Source organism: Myotis nattereri (genome assembly GCF_964212035.1).
Source record: "Myotis nattereri genome assembly, chromosome: 3".
NCBI classification, from domain to species: domain Eukaryota; kingdom Metazoa; phylum Chordata; class Mammalia; order Chiroptera; family Vespertilionidae; genus Myotis; species Myotis nattereri.
Genome location: NC_138077.1, coordinates 55,913,926 through 55,930,869, shown reverse-complemented (window position 1 = coordinate 55,930,869; position 16,944 = coordinate 55,913,926). Strand labels below are relative to the sequence as shown.

The 16,944-nt window shown below is 48.4% G+C and overlaps 1 protein-coding gene across 10 annotated transcripts in view; it reads left to right on the top strand.

Moving 5' to 3' along the window:
* Positions 1-16,944, top strand: part of KALRN (kalirin RhoGEF kinase) — a 573,479-nt gene that overhangs the window by 453,885 nt on the left and 102,650 nt on the right. For 2 of the 10 annotated variants that reach the window (XM_081085417.1, XM_081085415.1), the window contains exon 1: positions 3,435-3,910. The exons of 3 other annotated variants lie outside the window; for them this stretch is intronic. In XM_081085417.1, coding sequence (XP_080941543.1) covers positions 3,826-3,910 — 85 coding nt within the window. In that variant the 5' untranslated portion in view covers positions 3,435-3,825. Of the gene's footprint in view, positions 1-3,434; positions 3,911-16,944 lie in introns of those variants that run through there. 5 more of the 10 variants (XM_081085425.1, XM_081085414.1, XM_081085413.1 and 2 more) reach the window with 4 other exon arrangements.

Below are 16,944 nucleotides of genomic sequence, written 5' to 3'. Positions count from 1 at the left end.
TCATAAATCCCCCAACTCAAAACTTGGCCAGATATCTGATGTCGGTTCCCCTTTCCTTCATGTTCATGGAGAGTCTGTCCTAGTGGCCAGCTCTGCAAGGGCTGGGAGTATTTTTGCTTACCAGTGTATACCCACTGCCTAGAACAGAGCCGGGCACATAGTATCCAAAGAGATGGGTTGGGTGGGGAGACCAAATATCTATCCATTTGTGTATCATAGCCCCCATGCAGTGGATCACAAGCAAATAAACTTCACTTTTATTTATTTTCATTTATTTACTTATTTTTTAGTCCTCACCCGAGGATATTTTTTCCATTGACTTTTAGACAGAGTGGAAGGGAGAGAAAGAGACAGAGAGAAACACCTATGTGAGAGAGACACACTGATTGGTTGCCTTCCACATGCCCCCAATCAGGGCCAGGAGCCCGCAACCGAGGTACGCCCCCTTGACTGGAATGGAACCCAGGACTCCTCAGTCCGCAGGCTGACGCTCTATCCACTGAGCCAAACCGGCTAAGGCTAAAATTCACTTTAGGAAGGACTGAAGGTGCTGGCCATTTTCTGTTCTGGGCTTACAAAGAACAGCAAAATGGGTGTTGTCTTTGGTGATATGGAAGAGAGAACTAGACAATAGTACTGGCTGCTGTGGGTCAGAACTGAAACCCAGGATAACTATGATCCTACAGTAACTCAAGCTGGCAAGATGAGAAGGGCCAATAGGATGATCTGGGAATCGGGAATCAGGATGCAGGTTGCATAAGCAATTTGAACTTTCATCTCTCTGTTTGGTATGTGGAGCACCTCCTGCTCAGCAATGAGGTTCTTATGTAATTCTTGCCGGGGGGGGCCATCAGGGGGATGGCAGGGGTAGAACTAGAAGTTAGATTTTGACTTTAGATTTTGTTTTTCCTATGAGGTGGAACTTTGTAGAGATAAACCATCAAAATCTCATCATAGTTCATTCATTCCGTTTCCTCAGATGTAAAAGAGGTCCCTACCTTATAAGGTTTTTCGTATACCTGTGGTCGGCAAACTGCGGCTCGCGAGCCACATGCGGCTCTTAGGCCCCTTGAGTGTGGCTCTTCCTAAGCCTTAGGAGTACCCTAATTAAGTTAATAACAATGTACCTACCTATATAGTTTAAGTTTAAAAAATTTGGCTCTCAAAAGAAATTTCAATCGTTGTACTGTTGATATTTGGCTCTGTTGACTAATGAGTTTGCCAACCACTGGATAGACAAATAAATGCTCAATACATGGTAGCGATAGTTACTCATTAAATTGTCTACTATCATTTACTGAGCATCTACATGTTCCAACTGTGAGGCAGATGCTGCAACATATAGATAAACTAGAGGCCTGGTGCATGAAATCATGCACAGGTGGGGTGCCCCAGGGTGGCCTGTGGGGATCAGGCCGAAACCTGTCCAATGCCGCCTGCAGCTCCTGCCTGCTGCTCCCGCTCATCCTGGCCCTGCTGTGCCTGCCTCAGGGTTGTGCCCAGTCAGTCCCAGGAGTCCCTGCATCTGGTGCCTGTCCCAAGGGGGGTTGGGGGAGGGGCTTGGATGTGATTGGCCCTCCGGGCAGGTGGTGGGATGCCCTTGCCAGCCCAGAATCTGGATCTGTCCCACTGACATTCGCACTGGTTGTCAGGAGCTACCTGGCTGCCACTTTTATATTGTTTCTTCCTTGTGGAGTGTCTAGGGAGGAGAAGCAGCAGTGGTGCCTGAGGCCAACTTCCAGGAGGCTGGTGGTGCTGTTGGGATCGTGCCAGCAGCGCTGGTTTGTCGGTGCCTGGCCCATTCTCTGGATATTGGACCTGCAGGACTACTGAGGGAGTGAGTGGCTGCCACCAGGCTGGTGGGCCTCCTAGACAGGTCAGTCAGCTGAGTGGCACTCTTGCTGTGGGAGTGCACTAACCACCAGGGGGCAGCTCCTGTGTTGAGCATCTGCCCCCTGGTGGTCAGTGAGCATCATAGCGACCGGTTAACTGGTCATTCGGTCGACCAGTCACTTAGGCTTTTATATAAATAGATAAGCACAAGTCTAAACAGTTAAAACTGAGAAAGAAAGCCCATACCTCGGTAATCCCTACAAGTCTTGCCCCTTGGCTGCCTTTCTTTCAGGTGGCAATTGGTTTCCTCAGTGATCAAGCTTCTGTTTTTTCTTCCTCTCACTTTCCTATTTGTTTGTGTTGGTTTTTTTATTGATTTTTTTTTTAGAGAAAGAAACATGTACGTGCCCCATATGTGCCCCAACTGGGGATCAAACCCACACCTGGGTATTTGCCCTGACCCGGAATCAAACCTGCTGCCTTTTGGTGTACAGGATGACACTCCAACCAACTGAGCCACACTGGCTAGAGCAAACTTCCCTGTTTTCTGATGAATGAGCCCTCTGTACTCTATGAGTGTTGTATGTTCCTAGCAATCCCTTTTTCCTAAATCTGGACACAAAGGAATGGGAGAGATGCCCAAGAGTGATAACACAGTGATTCCTGGGTAGGTTCAGTTGATGTGGTCCATGGGAGGAGGGGGAATATGGGCTTGGCCTTGAAATATGAAAAAGATTTAAAGAAGAAATCAATGGAACAGAATAAAGGAATGGCAGCTCCACTGGGTGTGGTTGGGGGCAGCGGGTGGATGGAAGTCTTCCACCATAAGGTGCTCAGGATTTCTCTGCAGGCTTCACTAACTGGAACTATTCAGCATCTCTCTAACAGTATTTCCTTGGATGTGTCTTTTAAAATTCTATTAGCAATATTTTTTAAATGATTAAATATTTTTAAATGATTAAATTGAAGGTTAAAAGAGAGAAGTAACTTGCCTAAGGTCAAACAGCTAGTCGGTGGCAAAACAGGTTTGAACTTTGGTTTTATGATTCCAAATCCAGAGTGTGTTCGCACAACATCATTACAGCTCGGAGCCAATAAAAAAGTGAGGCACTGTTAGCAGTATTAGCATGAAATATTAAAAGGAGGGGGAAAGCCGGGCTCGTATGGCTCAGTGGTTGAGCATGCCCCATGAATGTGGAGGTTGGAGTTGGATTCTCTGTCAGGGCGCATGCCTGGATTGGGGGCTGGAAACCCGGTGGGGGGTGTGCAGGGGGACAGCCAATCCATGATTCTCTCTCATCATTGATTTTTCTGTCTCTCTGTCCCTCTCCCTTCATCTCTCTTAAATCAATAAAAACATTTTAAAAAAAAAAAAAGGAGGGAAAGAAAAGGGATAGGAGGGTGTTTTCAATGCAGAGGAGGTTGTCCAAGTTTGAAGGCTGAGGGGAAGGTGAGGGTGAACCTGTTGGAGAAAAAAAAGCATTCTTGAGTCTTGATCCTAAATCTGCTCCTGTCCCACGTCTTTGGCGTCACCTGGTTGTGTGTTTTACGCTAAAGCTGACCGTGGTGGCCTTTGAGGAGAGGAAGCTGCACAGGAGACGCACCAGTTTTGTGCCAGGGGCTGTGTGTCCAACAGATCCTGCTCCCTACCCGTGCCCTGTGCCTGCAGCCACAGGCGGCATTGCCCTTGCGTATTGCGTAAGGCTCTGGGCCACCCCGCTGGCTCGGACTCCAGCAAACAGCTGGACTTTGGAACTCCGCCCCCTTAGGCCCTCCCTCCCCGCCGGGCCCCTCCCCCGCCGGCCCCTCCCCTACTCCCCAAGGTGGCTCAGGCTCCCAGAAAGTCCGCGGACGGCCGCTTCGCTTGGAGAGGGAGGGCGTGAAGGAGGGAGCTGGCTCCCGGCCGGCCGCGCTCTGAAGTTTCCTGGCCGCTGCGCTCCCACCGCTGCTGGCCGCTGGCGCCCGGGCCATGCTGGAGCGCAGGGCGGCAGCATGAAGGGCTCGGACCGGGCTTACACCCGCGGTCCCTCTTTGAGGTGGCTCTTCGCTAAGTGCTGCTGCTGCTTCCCGTGCGGAGGTGAGTGGCTGTCGGCATTGGCACCTTCTCTTAGCCGAAAACTGGGGGGGTGGGGGGGTGGGGGGTGGGGGGGGCTGAGTGCGAGGGAGCGGTGGGGGAAACGGGGTGGGTAGTGGGGAGGTGGCCAGGGGAGAGAGTGTGCTCTGAACCGCGTTCATTTCAGTTTCCCTGGCAGAACGCGCGCGGCTGGCGCTCGCAGTCTGTCGGCGAGGTTCTGAGTTGGTTGCGGAGCTGCAGTTTGCAAACTGTTACTCATCAGCGACTTTGGATGTCCGCCGCCAGCCCGCGGGGGGTGGGGTGCGGGTGCGGGGGATGGGGAGAGGGCCCTGGGAGCCGCGCGAGTGTCGGGGTGGCGGCGGAGTCGCACTTCCCCGCTCTCATTTACATATGGATCTCAGCTGCGGATTAACTGGTGACTCTTAGCTATTGGAATGTGTTTGACACTTGTCTCCACACTAGCAACTATTTTTGCCAAGTGACAGTTTTCTTTGGGGACTGGAGCAGCCTTTCTCTGCCTGGGCTTTCGCAGGCCTAAGTAGGTTTGCATCTCATGAATTAACCAAGAACTCTCTAGGTGCCCAAGTATGACTGTATTTAATTACTCTGCTAATTTTAATGTTGTAGAGGAGACTTGCTGGAAGCAACGAATTCCCCCCAATCAGCCTGCAAGACCAGAGGGCGGGATGTAGGACAGAGGGAAAGTGATCAATTTTGTAGCCTCTCTTGAAAAAGAAGTCCGATTTTCCTAGACCCTTGGCAGATGTTCCTCAAGCCCTCCTGTCACCTCAGCTTGGAGGGTGAGGGGAGAGACTCTGCTTCTGTGTGGTTGGAAGTGAGAGTATGCCTCTCACTTGACATTTGCCCCTTTTAGGTGTCATCTATTGGACCTGTCACCTCCACCCCCATTTACTGGGCCCCAGTGTCTGTCCTCATTCTGTCTAACAAAGTCCAAACGGAACGTACTGTCTGAGATAAATGAATACACTTTCCAAATAACCCTTCACCGTCTTCTGTGCATATGCCCCATCCTGAGCAGACAGACATAAGCTACAAAAACGAATTAAATAGAAAAATGTTCAGAATCCCAGCGTTAGATTCTCTCAGTCTGCGTTGCATTAGAACTGCCAGGAACGGTGTGGCAGCCAGCTCTCAAAGCCAGAATGCAGATGCAGAAGCAATCACAAAGGGCCAGGACCCTCGAAAGAATCAAAGCCTGCTTCAGAGACTTGTGAAACCAAGGCTGGGAACTAAAGGAAGAGGGTGGTAAAGGTGCAAGGACGCAGGAAGTAGCCGGAGGGAGTCTGAGTGGGTGGGTTTGCTCTGCTTTCATGGCGAAGGGTTCCCAAGCAGGGTTTCTTGGGAGTCCGTTTCCTGTCCAAAGGCAGAATTCCGAGACTTGGGCGCTTTTCCAGATGTGTGGCAGCCCAGCTTCCCTACTGAGTAATTCTCTGGGGGTCCCTCCAGCCTCTGCTTTGTTTGTGAGTTGCCCTGGCTATCCTTCTGTCTGCGGCCAGAGGAGGGGCGGGGAGCCTGCTCAGAGAGACTCTGGGCTGCCTCCTGCCGGCAGGACTAGGAAATCTGTGGCAGAGCTGGGAGAGACCATTGACCCTCAGCCAAAGGCCCGGGCCCTGAAAGCAGCTTTGAAAGGAAAGGAGGGTAACAGAGGTGGGTGGGTGCCTTGTCACCTCCCTCTCTACTCCTTTCTCTTCCTTAGACCTGACACCTGTGAAGAGAGAGAACTGGGGCTCACATCTGAGGAAGGTGGTGGGAGAGGTGATTAGCCACCCCTCGGAAGCCACCCCTCGGAAGCCACCCACTGGCCTGGGCTGGGCAGGGCAATGGTATCTGAGGGGGTGGGACTCCCCGGGGCTCCCTCAGTCTGCCCTCACCTAAAAAGCATTCTGTCTCCACCCAGCCTACAGACACCTGTCCAGCAGCAGATTGAAACGATAGGCCTTGTGCTGAGCTTGAGTGCATTGCCCAGAGCCCAGGACTGTACTGAGAAAAGCTGACCCAGTTGCGTCCCAGAAAAGGGCTCAGGGAAGAGGCTGAGAGGCTGAAGAGAGTGGAGGGCATCTCAGGCAGGAGGTCTGCCTCCCTCTTTAGTCAAACCCGTTTCTCTGGTTGTTCAAACTTCATACAGTTGAAAGGCAGCTTTCGCTTTTAAATAAAAGCAGCTGGTTATTTGGTCTCTCTCTCTCCGGAGAGAAACGGGATCTTTCCTGCTCCTCCAGGAGCCACACTATGAAGCTGATGGGCCAGAACCCACCACCGTGGTTCCCAACTCAAGGGGCCTTCACTAACTGGCTCCCAGTCCCGCAGGATTGAAGGACACCTTCGTCTAAACTCTGAGGGAAAGGAGCGGAGGGGCAATGGAATGTTCTGGCTATTTTTGACTCACAGCTAAGTAAGGAACCCTGGACTTTCTCTGGTGAATCCTAAGTGGTTGTAATTGTTAGCACTAATAGTTGAGGGTAAGACTCGAGGACTTAGTCATGTACTTGTGTGGCCTTTAAATATTATATCTGAGAAAAATATGGAATGAAGTTAGTTAAGCTTGTCTTCTGATTCAGAAAAGTGAGGAAAGCAACTATCTGTGTTTCTGTTCCAGGTTTTGGTTCTGTTGAGTATGAGTATGGTACAGGGGTTTGATGAAAGGTGATCTTTCTTCACTGCCTTAAAATTTGTGTTGAAGGGCAAGGAAACTGAAAAACAAGAGTAGGATGGAAATAGAAATCAGGTGAGAAGGAAGAAAGACAACAAATACATTTATAACTGCCTTTTTGGAAGTGAAAACTAGCCAAATGTGAGAGAATGGCAGACATGTGTCTGAAGGGGGATTAATCACTGATGTCACACTCTGTGGAAAGTTTCAGGATTGTTTTTGGCTTCTTATACACTCTTTCAAGGCTGATGATGTGGGTCAGTTCTGGGTTCTCTTTGAGTTATCTTAAAATTTTAAAAAGCTACTTGTTTCAGAGTAACACAAAGGATTTCACGTCACCTGGAGGTTGCTAAGTCGGGTGTTGCAGACTGGAAATTGTGACTTCTTCGGTCATGGAGCCTAGAGATTTTTCTGACCTCACCAGGTGGAAGCCATTTTTAGAGCCTTTAATTTTCTGGTCAGCTTGTCATTAAATTTGGGTATGTGGCCCAAAGTCCCTTCTTGGAAACCTTTCCTGCTCCTCCCCTCCCCTGCTCCTCCGCAGTACGTGTGGAATTTATTTAGCTGTATCATTGTCCTTGCATCTCAAGCCCATCATGGGTCTCCATTTACACTGAGACGGGGACATGACGTGAATGTCACAGAGGAGAGGAAGGGTGGTGACTTACCCAGGCTGAACCACATTCTCATGGCTCTCTCACCACAAGGTCGTTGGATTCCAGCTTGTCTCCAACGTCATGAAGTGTGGATAAGGGTTATAGGGGTTCCCAGGGCATCCCAAGTTATTCTCATCTACAACTTCTTTTTTTCCCCCTACCTCTTCCCAGATCACTAAAGAAGAACCTCATGACTTGATGTGATTGTCTCTTCTTTGGCCCATAAATAATATACAGCTCATTTGATAAACGGAATTTAATGTGTGAAACCGTGACACCAAGTTCCTTCACAAAGGTGTGGGTAATGTCAAAGAGGAGCCCTTGTGACCTTCACTATCACTTACTTTAAATCACCACCCAAGGGACACAATCCTTGGGACCTTCACGGATGCCCTGCTGTTTCTTCGTTTTCCAGGACCTGCCTTTACCATGATGAAAATTGGATGGACCATTTAGCGTGTATGCTTTTCCAAGATATCTCTTGGTTTTTTCTGCCTCCCAGGGATATAATCTGGGGAGAATTACCACACATACTGTGCCCCACCCAAATCCTCTGCTTCTCTCCGCATACCTGGTTCTCTGACTGGGGATGGTATCAGGGATATCAGTTGTTACCTGGAGAACAGCACTGACTGCCAGTCAGAATGGAGCCTCGTAGCAATGGGAGTGTGTGCAGGGGTCCTCAAACTACGGCCCGCGGGCCACATGCAAATACAAATATTGTATTTGTTCCCGTTTTGTTTTTTTACTTCAAAATAAGATATGTGCAGTGTGCATAGGAATTTGTTCATAGTTTTTTTAAAAAACTATAGTCCGGCCCTCCAATGGTCTGAGGGACAGTTGAACTGGCCCCTGTTTAAAAAGTTTGAGGACCCCTGGTGTGGGGTGAGGTGGAGGCTGGAAACTGAAGCTGAATGTCCCTCCCCTGGTACAGCTGTGGATCCATGATCACTGACAATGCTGTGGGCACGGCACCCCAGTGGTTCCAGGTGCTGCAGCGGTAAGGCCTAACCTGGAATACAAGGGTAGCATTTCAGACTCTATCTGTGTTTTTATGCAAAAGAGTTTAAAAGTAAAAAAAAACACACAAGTGAACACGGGATTCCCTGCTGAGCCGGGCGATATTGCAGGCACACCTTACTCTGGAGTAGGACTGTTGGTGTTCTGTTCCTGATATTCCTCTTGAGAATCTTGATGCTGCTCTCTTCTGCCCGGAAAATACCCCTGTCCTTCTGAAGTGCTGCTTATCGGTCAGTGAGTGAGAAGCTGCCTGGCCTGCCCTCTCCTTCTGACCAAATTCCCTGGCTTTTCCTGAAGGAAGGCCTTAGGAGAAGCCTGGGGCTCCGCAGGCAGGAGGAGCTAAACTGTGGAAAGTGAGAAGGCACCTTAGAGATTATGTGACAGGTCTTCTCCTTTATACAGGAGGAAACAGACCAGCCTCTTGGCTGCAGGCTCTGAACGAGGACCCTGCTCCTGTGCCCCATCCTGTCCTCCTCTCACTGCGGGCCTCCTGGGCAAGTGGTTCCTCCCGCTCTGCAGAGGAAGGCTGGCCCCCTGGTGGGCGGAGCAGAGGCAGTCCCCACCTGGAGCGTGGGAGTGCTGACTTGGGGTGATCTGTGGTTCTGGGGGTCAGGGAGGGGAGACTGCTGTGCCTGGAGCAAAGCGGAACTGGACCCGCCTGATCTGCTTTGAGTGGCTGTTCCGTCCCAAGACCATGGAAGGCAGAGCTCTCTTTCAGAGCTGCTTGTGCACATGTTCTTAACCCTTTGAGTGCCAACCAACATCCTAGGAACTGTGCTAAAATTGCCAAGGCATTTTTGCTGATTTTACAGCAGTTTAGGAAAAACATTATGAATCGCAAGTAAATGAAGTTACATATTCAAAAACTTAAGGAAACCTTTACCACATTGACATATTTAGCAATAGCATCATCACTAATAAAAGCAGACTTAGAACTGGACGCCATTTCGGAGCTTTGATAGCGCTCCCGGCACGCTCCTCCTGCTCATCCTGGCTCCCCTGTGCCTGCTGCAGGCTCATGCCCAGTCAGTCCTGATCGGAAGAGGCTCGCGCTGCCACAGGGGCTCCACCAGCCATGAGCCTTGTGTCTGGCGCCTACCCCGAGGTGGGTAGGGAGAGGGCCAGGACGAAATTGGCACTCTGGGCGGTGGTGGCATGCCCTTGCTGGGCTGGGATCTGGATCCATCCTGCTGACATTTGTGCCAGTTGTAGGAAGCCACCGGGCTGCCACTTTTATATTGTTTCTTCCTTGCGGAGAGTCTAGGGAGGGGAAGTGGGCGCAGTACCTGGGGCCAACTTCCATGAGGCTGGCCGTGCTGTTGGGATCCTGCCGGCAGCGTGGGGTCCGTCGGTGCCTGGCCTGTTCTCTGGAGATTGGACCTGCAGGACTACTGAGGGAAGGAGTGGCTGCTGCCTGCCTAGTGGGCCATCAGGATGGGTAGGTCAGCTGAGTGGTGCTCCTCCTATGGGAGCACACTGACCACCAGGGGGCAGCTCCTGTGTTGAGCACCTGCCCTCTGGTGGTCAGTGCACCTCATAGCGACTGGTCAAGTGGTACTGGTCAAGTAGTTTGGTCGCTTAGGCTTTTATATATATAGATTAAACCAATTTTGGAAAAAAACACCTCAGAATGCATCTAGTATTATAATCACTGTATGTTACATAAAGGAGCATTTGAAAGAAGATACTGGCAAAAGAACCCTAAGCACCCTAGGTTGTTCTTCTCCGAGGGGAAACGTGAGGTATAAAAATGGGAGAACAGCTACCCCAGCTTTGAAGTTCAGATCCTGAGCATGTAGGTACTAATATATGAAAAGACATCAGTTATTCTTTGCTTGCCCCTTGACTTTAGCTCCATTTTTCTGTTCATTTAAGCCAAGATTTATTGCACACCCTTTATGTACAAAGCTTTGCTGGGTCTTCTTCAGGTTATTTTTTTTAATACTTTTTTATAAAAATCTTCACCAGAAGATATGTTGTGGTTTTTTTAAAAATGTATCTTTATTGTTGAAAGTATTACAGATGTCCCCTTTTTCCCCCCATTGGCACCCCCTACCCCACCATCCCCCCCCCCCAGGCCTTCATTGCACTATTGTCTGACCATCGGTTATGCATATATGCATATAAGTTCTTTGGCTAATCTTGTCTCACCACCCCCCTTTCCTCTGTGATTTGTCATTCTGTTCCATGTATCCATGTCTCTGGATCAATTTTGTTTGTTAGTTTATTTTTCTTCATTGGATTCCACATATAAGTGAGATCATGTAATATCAGTCTTTCTCTGACTGCCTTATATCACTTAGCATAATACTCTCCAGTTCCCTCTATGTGGAGGATATGTTTTTACTGATTTTCAGAGAGAGAGAGAGAGAGAGAGAGAGAGAGAGAGGCGAGGGAAGGAGAGAGAGAGAAAAAAAATCAATTGGTTGCCTCTCATGTATGCCTGGACCAAATACTGACCCGAAAGCTTTTGGTGTACATGGCAAGGTTCCAACCAACTGAGTCACCCTGCCAGGGCCAGGCTGTTTTCGCCTAGATAAAAATCATGACCTACTGTGGCCCGTGTATCTAAGTGGTTAGAACATCGGCCTGTGCACCGAAGGTTCAAGGGTTTGATTCCTGGTCAACGGCACATATCAGGGTTGCAGGTTCGATCCCTGCCCCTGGTGGGAGCGTGTGCAGGAGACAACCAATAGATGTGTCTCACATTAATGTTTCTCTCTCTCTCTCTCTCTCTCTCTCTCTCCCTCTCCCTCCCTCTCCCTCCCTCTCTCTCTCCCTCTCCCTCTCTCTACCTCTCCTCTCCTTGCCTCCCTTCAACTCTCTCTAAAAATCAATGGAAAATCCTTGGGTGAGGATTAACAACAACAACAAAATCATGACATGCTGCCTATGACAGCCCCCAAGGTTCTGTTCATTTCCCTGAGGGCTGGCAAATATCATCTGTATTCCGTGTAGATTGGGGGCATGGGTAGTCTGGCGCCCAATTTAGTCTGCTTAGTGAATATAAAGCATAACTTTCGAGTTTGACAGAACCTCCTGGGTTGGACTTCCTGGAAGGAGGGGAGCCCTGTTACACCTGCGAGGCAGCTAGAAACTGCCAGGTTGGTTTTAGCAGATGAAAGAGCAAAGACCAGAGTTACAGAACAGGTTGTCCCACATTCTTGCTTTCCTGGAGATTACAGTGAGGAAACCCTCAAAGGGACAGGAAGGGAAACCCCTTCTCCCCTAGATTGAAACAGTACCTCCTAAAACTTGTTTCCAGTTTATCTGCTTTTCCTTGGGGCAAGATTAGTTGTAGGCATGTGTTTGTTCTCTTTGGTGACTCAGCATGTAACAGGCTCTCAGGACACTCCCAATCTCTGCCCTCCCGCCATTAGAATCTCCATCCAAAGGGGAACCAAGTCTCACTGTTCAAAGGAATTGGAGACACCCTGCTTCTGCACAGATTTCAGGTCTCAGTTTGACATCTGGGCTGTGCCTCCTCTTCTTCTCTCCCTAGAGCAGAAGTTCCCGAAGTGTGGTCTTCAGAAACACAAATGCAGATTCTCAGCCCCACTGACACGGGCACTTGGTGGGAACCCCAGCAGTCTCTGTTTTAACAAGCTCTCCATCTGGCTTTCTTCCCCCTCTGGTTAGTTCTGTTCTCTTTCTTTCTTCTCTCTACTCACCCCTCCGCCCCTCCTCCCTTCCCCCAGCTCCAGGGAAAGCATCTATAACTGAAGGCTCCCTGCTTCCCCAGAGTCTCACTTGGAGAAGTGGCAGAGAGAGGCCTCCTTCGCTGTTCATTTTCACTTGCCTGGTGGGCGCGGGTCCGGGTGGTGTAGGGATTAGGAATCACCTACACGTTCATTGATCTCTCCAGCCCCCAAGGGTCCAGTTTGTGATATTGTTGCATCCTTCTTCCCATTTAAGACTCCTTTGCTTTTATTTTGTTTTCCTCATTACTCTTAAAGCTAACAATGCTCCCTATAGAAAAAAATCAAGGCAGGCAAACAAACGGTCATAACGGCATAATTTTTATAGCATAACCCTAAACTCTCTAGAAACAGCTATGACTCAACCTCTTAATATATATCCTTTTCTATATATTTACCAGCCCTTTTAAAATAAACGAGTTCACATTTTACTTACTGCTTTATACCTTGCTTTCACTTGCTCTTCTGCACATCTTCCCACGTGGATGCATGTTTAGGATATTTTTAATGGCTGCAAAGTGTTTTGTTACAAGACTTGAACTTGACACGTGTTAGTATTGATTCGATGTAATGGTTGAAGTTTGGTGGGAAGGGCTGAGGATTGGCCCTGGGTTAAGAAATAGATCTTCCCAGAATCCGACTACATAGACAGACTGACTCTTTTCCCGCGTTTACATATCAGCTCCCTGCCTTCCACCTTTACGCTCTGCAGGTGTATGATGTGTTCCTCGGGAGATGGGGATGCAGCATGGTGAGAACTGCAGGTTTTACCCCCTCATCCCTTTCTTTCTTATGTGGATTAGGGATTTTCTCACTCCGTTGGCTTCTAACCATCCAGTTGCTTTCACTGAACAGGTCCAGGGATTTCTCTTCTATTTTTGAGACATGCCTCCAAAGATAGGTCATTTTAAAATCATTATAACTGAGAAAGAGAGCCTTGATTAATGGTTTTCTGTCTAGCAGAATCAGCTGGGAAATCATTTGGAAATACAGATAAATGAAGATAAAATTCCGTAACATGGAGAGAACCACATGAACACTCTGAATATATCCCTTTAGTCTTTCTTCCTATGTGGGCATTATTGTCAGCAATATGATATAGCAGTGCTATACACTTCTTCACATAACGCATCGAGCAGCTTCTATGATGTTTCTATGGAAGCGTTTAGTAAAATGCTGGAGCCAGCTCAGCTCAGGCTGCGATTGGCAAACATTCAGGATTCCGAAAGCAGACTGGTAAGCCATTGGTGGCTCGAGATGGGTCGTGGTGGCAGCATTTATACTAGGAGAATAACCAGATACCACAAATCAATGCTTTTTGTTTTATTCGGAGAGCTGGTTTCCCAGATTACCATTAGATGTACATTTTATTCTGTGTAGAAATGGCTTGTTTTTCTTTTCAGTCTCCTTGTTTTGGGTTGTTTCTAATGTTTGCTATGGTAAGCAATATTGTAGTGACCATTCTTACAGTTAAGTCTCAGCAGACACCCCTAATTGCTTCCTTAGGATAACTCCCTAGAACAGGGGTGGGCAAACTTTTTTACTTGAGGGCCACAATGGGTTCTTAAACTGGACCGGAGGGCCGGAACAAAAGCATGGACGGAGTGTTTGTGTGAACTAATATAAATTCAAAGTAAACATCATTACATAAAAGGGTACGGTCTTTTTTTTGAATAGTTTTATTCATTTCAAACGGGCCGGATCTGGCCCGCGGGCCGTAGTTTGCCCACGCCTGCCCTAGAAGGAGAGCTCCTGAATCAAAGGACAGCCTGATTGTTAGGACTTACTTGTGGCCAGTACCCCCCATTCACACCCTTTGAAAGGAAGAGTGTACTGTGTTCTGTTTTGAGAGGATTTATGAGCAACATCCTCTGGGACCAGGAATTTCATGTCTTTCTATTATTTACTTCTGTTTACATTTTCAGAATTAACTTAATTCTTTTCCTGTAAGGAAATACCCTGGCTGAGAGTGTGATAAGTCAATGCCTTTGATTCTTAGGCTGCATACTGATATTCAGGATATAAAAAAATATCTTGTGGCTGTTCTGGACGGAGAGGCAATATAACATGACAATTAAGAGCTTGGACTTTTGAGCCAGAATGAGTTTGAATCCCAGCTCTGCTACCTATGTGTGTGACCTTGTGCAAGCTATATGATCTCTTTGCCTCAGTTTCCTCATCTGGAAAATGGAGATGATCATAGAATCTGGCCATAAGGTTCCTACAGGGCTTAGCTGGGTTGGCGTGTGTTAATCCTTTAGTACTGGCACAGAGGGTAGCGTTGGATGAGTATTAGCATTGAGTATATAGAAATCGCTGTGGGACTGTGCCAGTGTCACACTCCAGTGATTTCATTAGTCACCTCATCATGTGAGAAATCGAGCTGAGCATTTTTTGTATCAATCCCCAAATATGTGAGTACCGTGTGGCAGGTTTTGGACTAACAACCACATAGAATTTAAGATGTTGTCATGCCCCTGGGAACCTTGCTGTCTAATTTTGGAGCTGCTCCATAAGTGTGAAACAGTAAATAATAAGGAAAATAGTTGCTGAAGACAATAAGAGGAAAGATGCTCCAAGGTCCACCTGATTGCTGTCTAAAATACCGATGCAGAGCTGATGGGAGCACAGTGGCCTGGGGAGGACTCCTCAGAAGATAGAGGGTTCTCTCTGGGCCGAAAGGGGAGAAAGGGTTCTTGAAAGGACTGAGGAGATAGTGTGAGCAAAATGGCAGGGATATGCTGGGAGCCACAGAGGAAAGCAGATCAGAACTGCCTCTAGGGCTGTGCTGTCCAAGTCAGTAGCCATTAGCCATGTGTGGCCACTGCGGACTTGAGATGAGCCTAGTCCAAGTTGAGATGTGCCGTGAGTATAAGTTACATACCCGGTGTCCAAGAGTTAGTACAAAAATTGCAAAGTATCTTAATAATGTTTATATTGATCACATGTTGAAATGCTAATATTTTGGAGATGTTAGGTTAAAAGCAATATATTAAAATTAATAAAATTAGTTGTACCTCTTTTTACTTTTTAAAGTGATTACTAGAAAACAAAATTATATATGTGGCTCCCATTTGTGACGTGCATTCTATTTCTATTGGACTAGTTATCCTAGAGATTATAGCCCGTGATACATTGATGTGCCGCAGTAGAAAGCTTCCAGCTTTGTGTCCTTTCGTGCCATTCCAGGGCCAATCCAAGACCACCCTTCTGGCCCTCCCCATAATCCCGGGAGAACGGTGGTCCCACTGGCCCTGCATCTCCAAGCAAGGCCAGTCAACACAAGGAACCTTCTTGAGACATCACATCTACCTGTGGCCTCTCGGGCCAGATCGAAGGTCAGTGATGATCTGAAGCCAGGCCCGGGCAGTGCATGTGATCCAATCTCATCAGGGTCCTGTGCAGCCCTCCCATCGAACCCAGGGAAGTCTGTGGCTGCCCCAGGATTCTGGGGGCCTTACCCATGGTCTCCTGGGCTGATCATCTCTGACTCCCCTAGGGCTGGGGGAGCATCAGAATCACAGCCAGGGAACAAAATGGGCATGGCGCAGCCCTTGTAAATGTACAGTTCAGAAGGGCAGCAGACCTCTCTCACATACAGAGACACACTTCTGAGTGTTCTCAAAGGCTACTGTGAGAGTACCTGTTAGTGAAATAGTGACGTGGAGGGGAAGAGATGGAATTTAGATTGGGGCAGTGGGGTCCCTGTCTGAGGAACCGACATAAGTACAAAAGTCGTGTGACTACTATTCTTTTGGCGCCTAAGTGGATCTTATTTGCATTCTGGACCAAGTTTAAAGAGTCTTCCCAAAGGTTTTGTTAAATATTATGGGAGAACACAAGGGAAGTAGAATGTAAAAAGCATTAAGCCAGACAGCTTTATGGAAGGCACATTTCAGATAACTTGCCCGAAGCTGACTTGCTTCCAGAGCTCACATGCTGCTCTTTGGTCCATACTCACCTGAGGAGCCAACACTCTGTCCATAGAGGACTCTTGCTGAGACCTTCGCTTCCTAATTCATGACCTGAGTCCCAATCGAGCTATCTGCCATATTCCTGCATATTATGAACTGAGATCCAGATTAAAAGGGCCAGACTCCCATTCCACATCCCCACCTGGGGCTTTCCCACCCGGCCCTAGGGTTTGCCCTGAGGCACTGCCAGCACAGCTGCTGCCTTCTGCAGTGACCCACCCTCACCCTGCCTGATGACAGGTTGTAGCTGAGCCTCATGACCTTCCCGTGGCAATGTTGTACCCTTGACTCTGCAACACGCAGGACATTGTACTCAGTGGCCTCTGAGATCTTCCCAGTTCCCACGCCACAGAGGGACTTAAAAAGCAGTGACAACCCTATTGGTTTATTTGGATTCTGCATGAAAGCAGGAGGAGACCTCACTAACCAGCTGAGGTTATTTTTCAGCTTTTAAAATTGTAAGGACCCTGTTTCTTTGTGCTTTGGTTTGGAAATTATATCCCCTTCTTCATTTAACTTCCATCCTAACCACCACATCGTGCCTTCATTTAGAGTACCAGTATGAGCAGCCAACTCTGCCAGGGTGTCTACAGATCTCCTCAAACAGCCAGTTCCCCAGCTCCTTCCCAGTGAGGTGGTCAGCTCTAAATTTAACCATGACCTTCTGTCAGCATACGCAAGCCAGGGCTGCAAGAGCAAAATCAGAGCTGGGCTGTTCTCAGGGGTGTGTGTGTGTGTGTGTGTGTGTGTGTGCAGGAGTTAGAAGAGAAGGTGGGCAAGAGTCCTCAAAAGGCCAGATCAGCCCCTGAAGGGAGAAGAGGAGTTCAGAGTGAGAAGCAGAGTCATCCCAAGTGACTGCTGGCTTGGCTGGTTCCTTGGAGGAAACAGCCACATTCTGCACCCTCTCAGTTTCCTCCCACTGCCAAGTACCCCTGACGTAACTCACCTGGATTTGTAATTACCACGGCTTCCTGCCGAGGATTATACCGCAGTTATGTGTTCATTCCTGTCCCTTATTCCA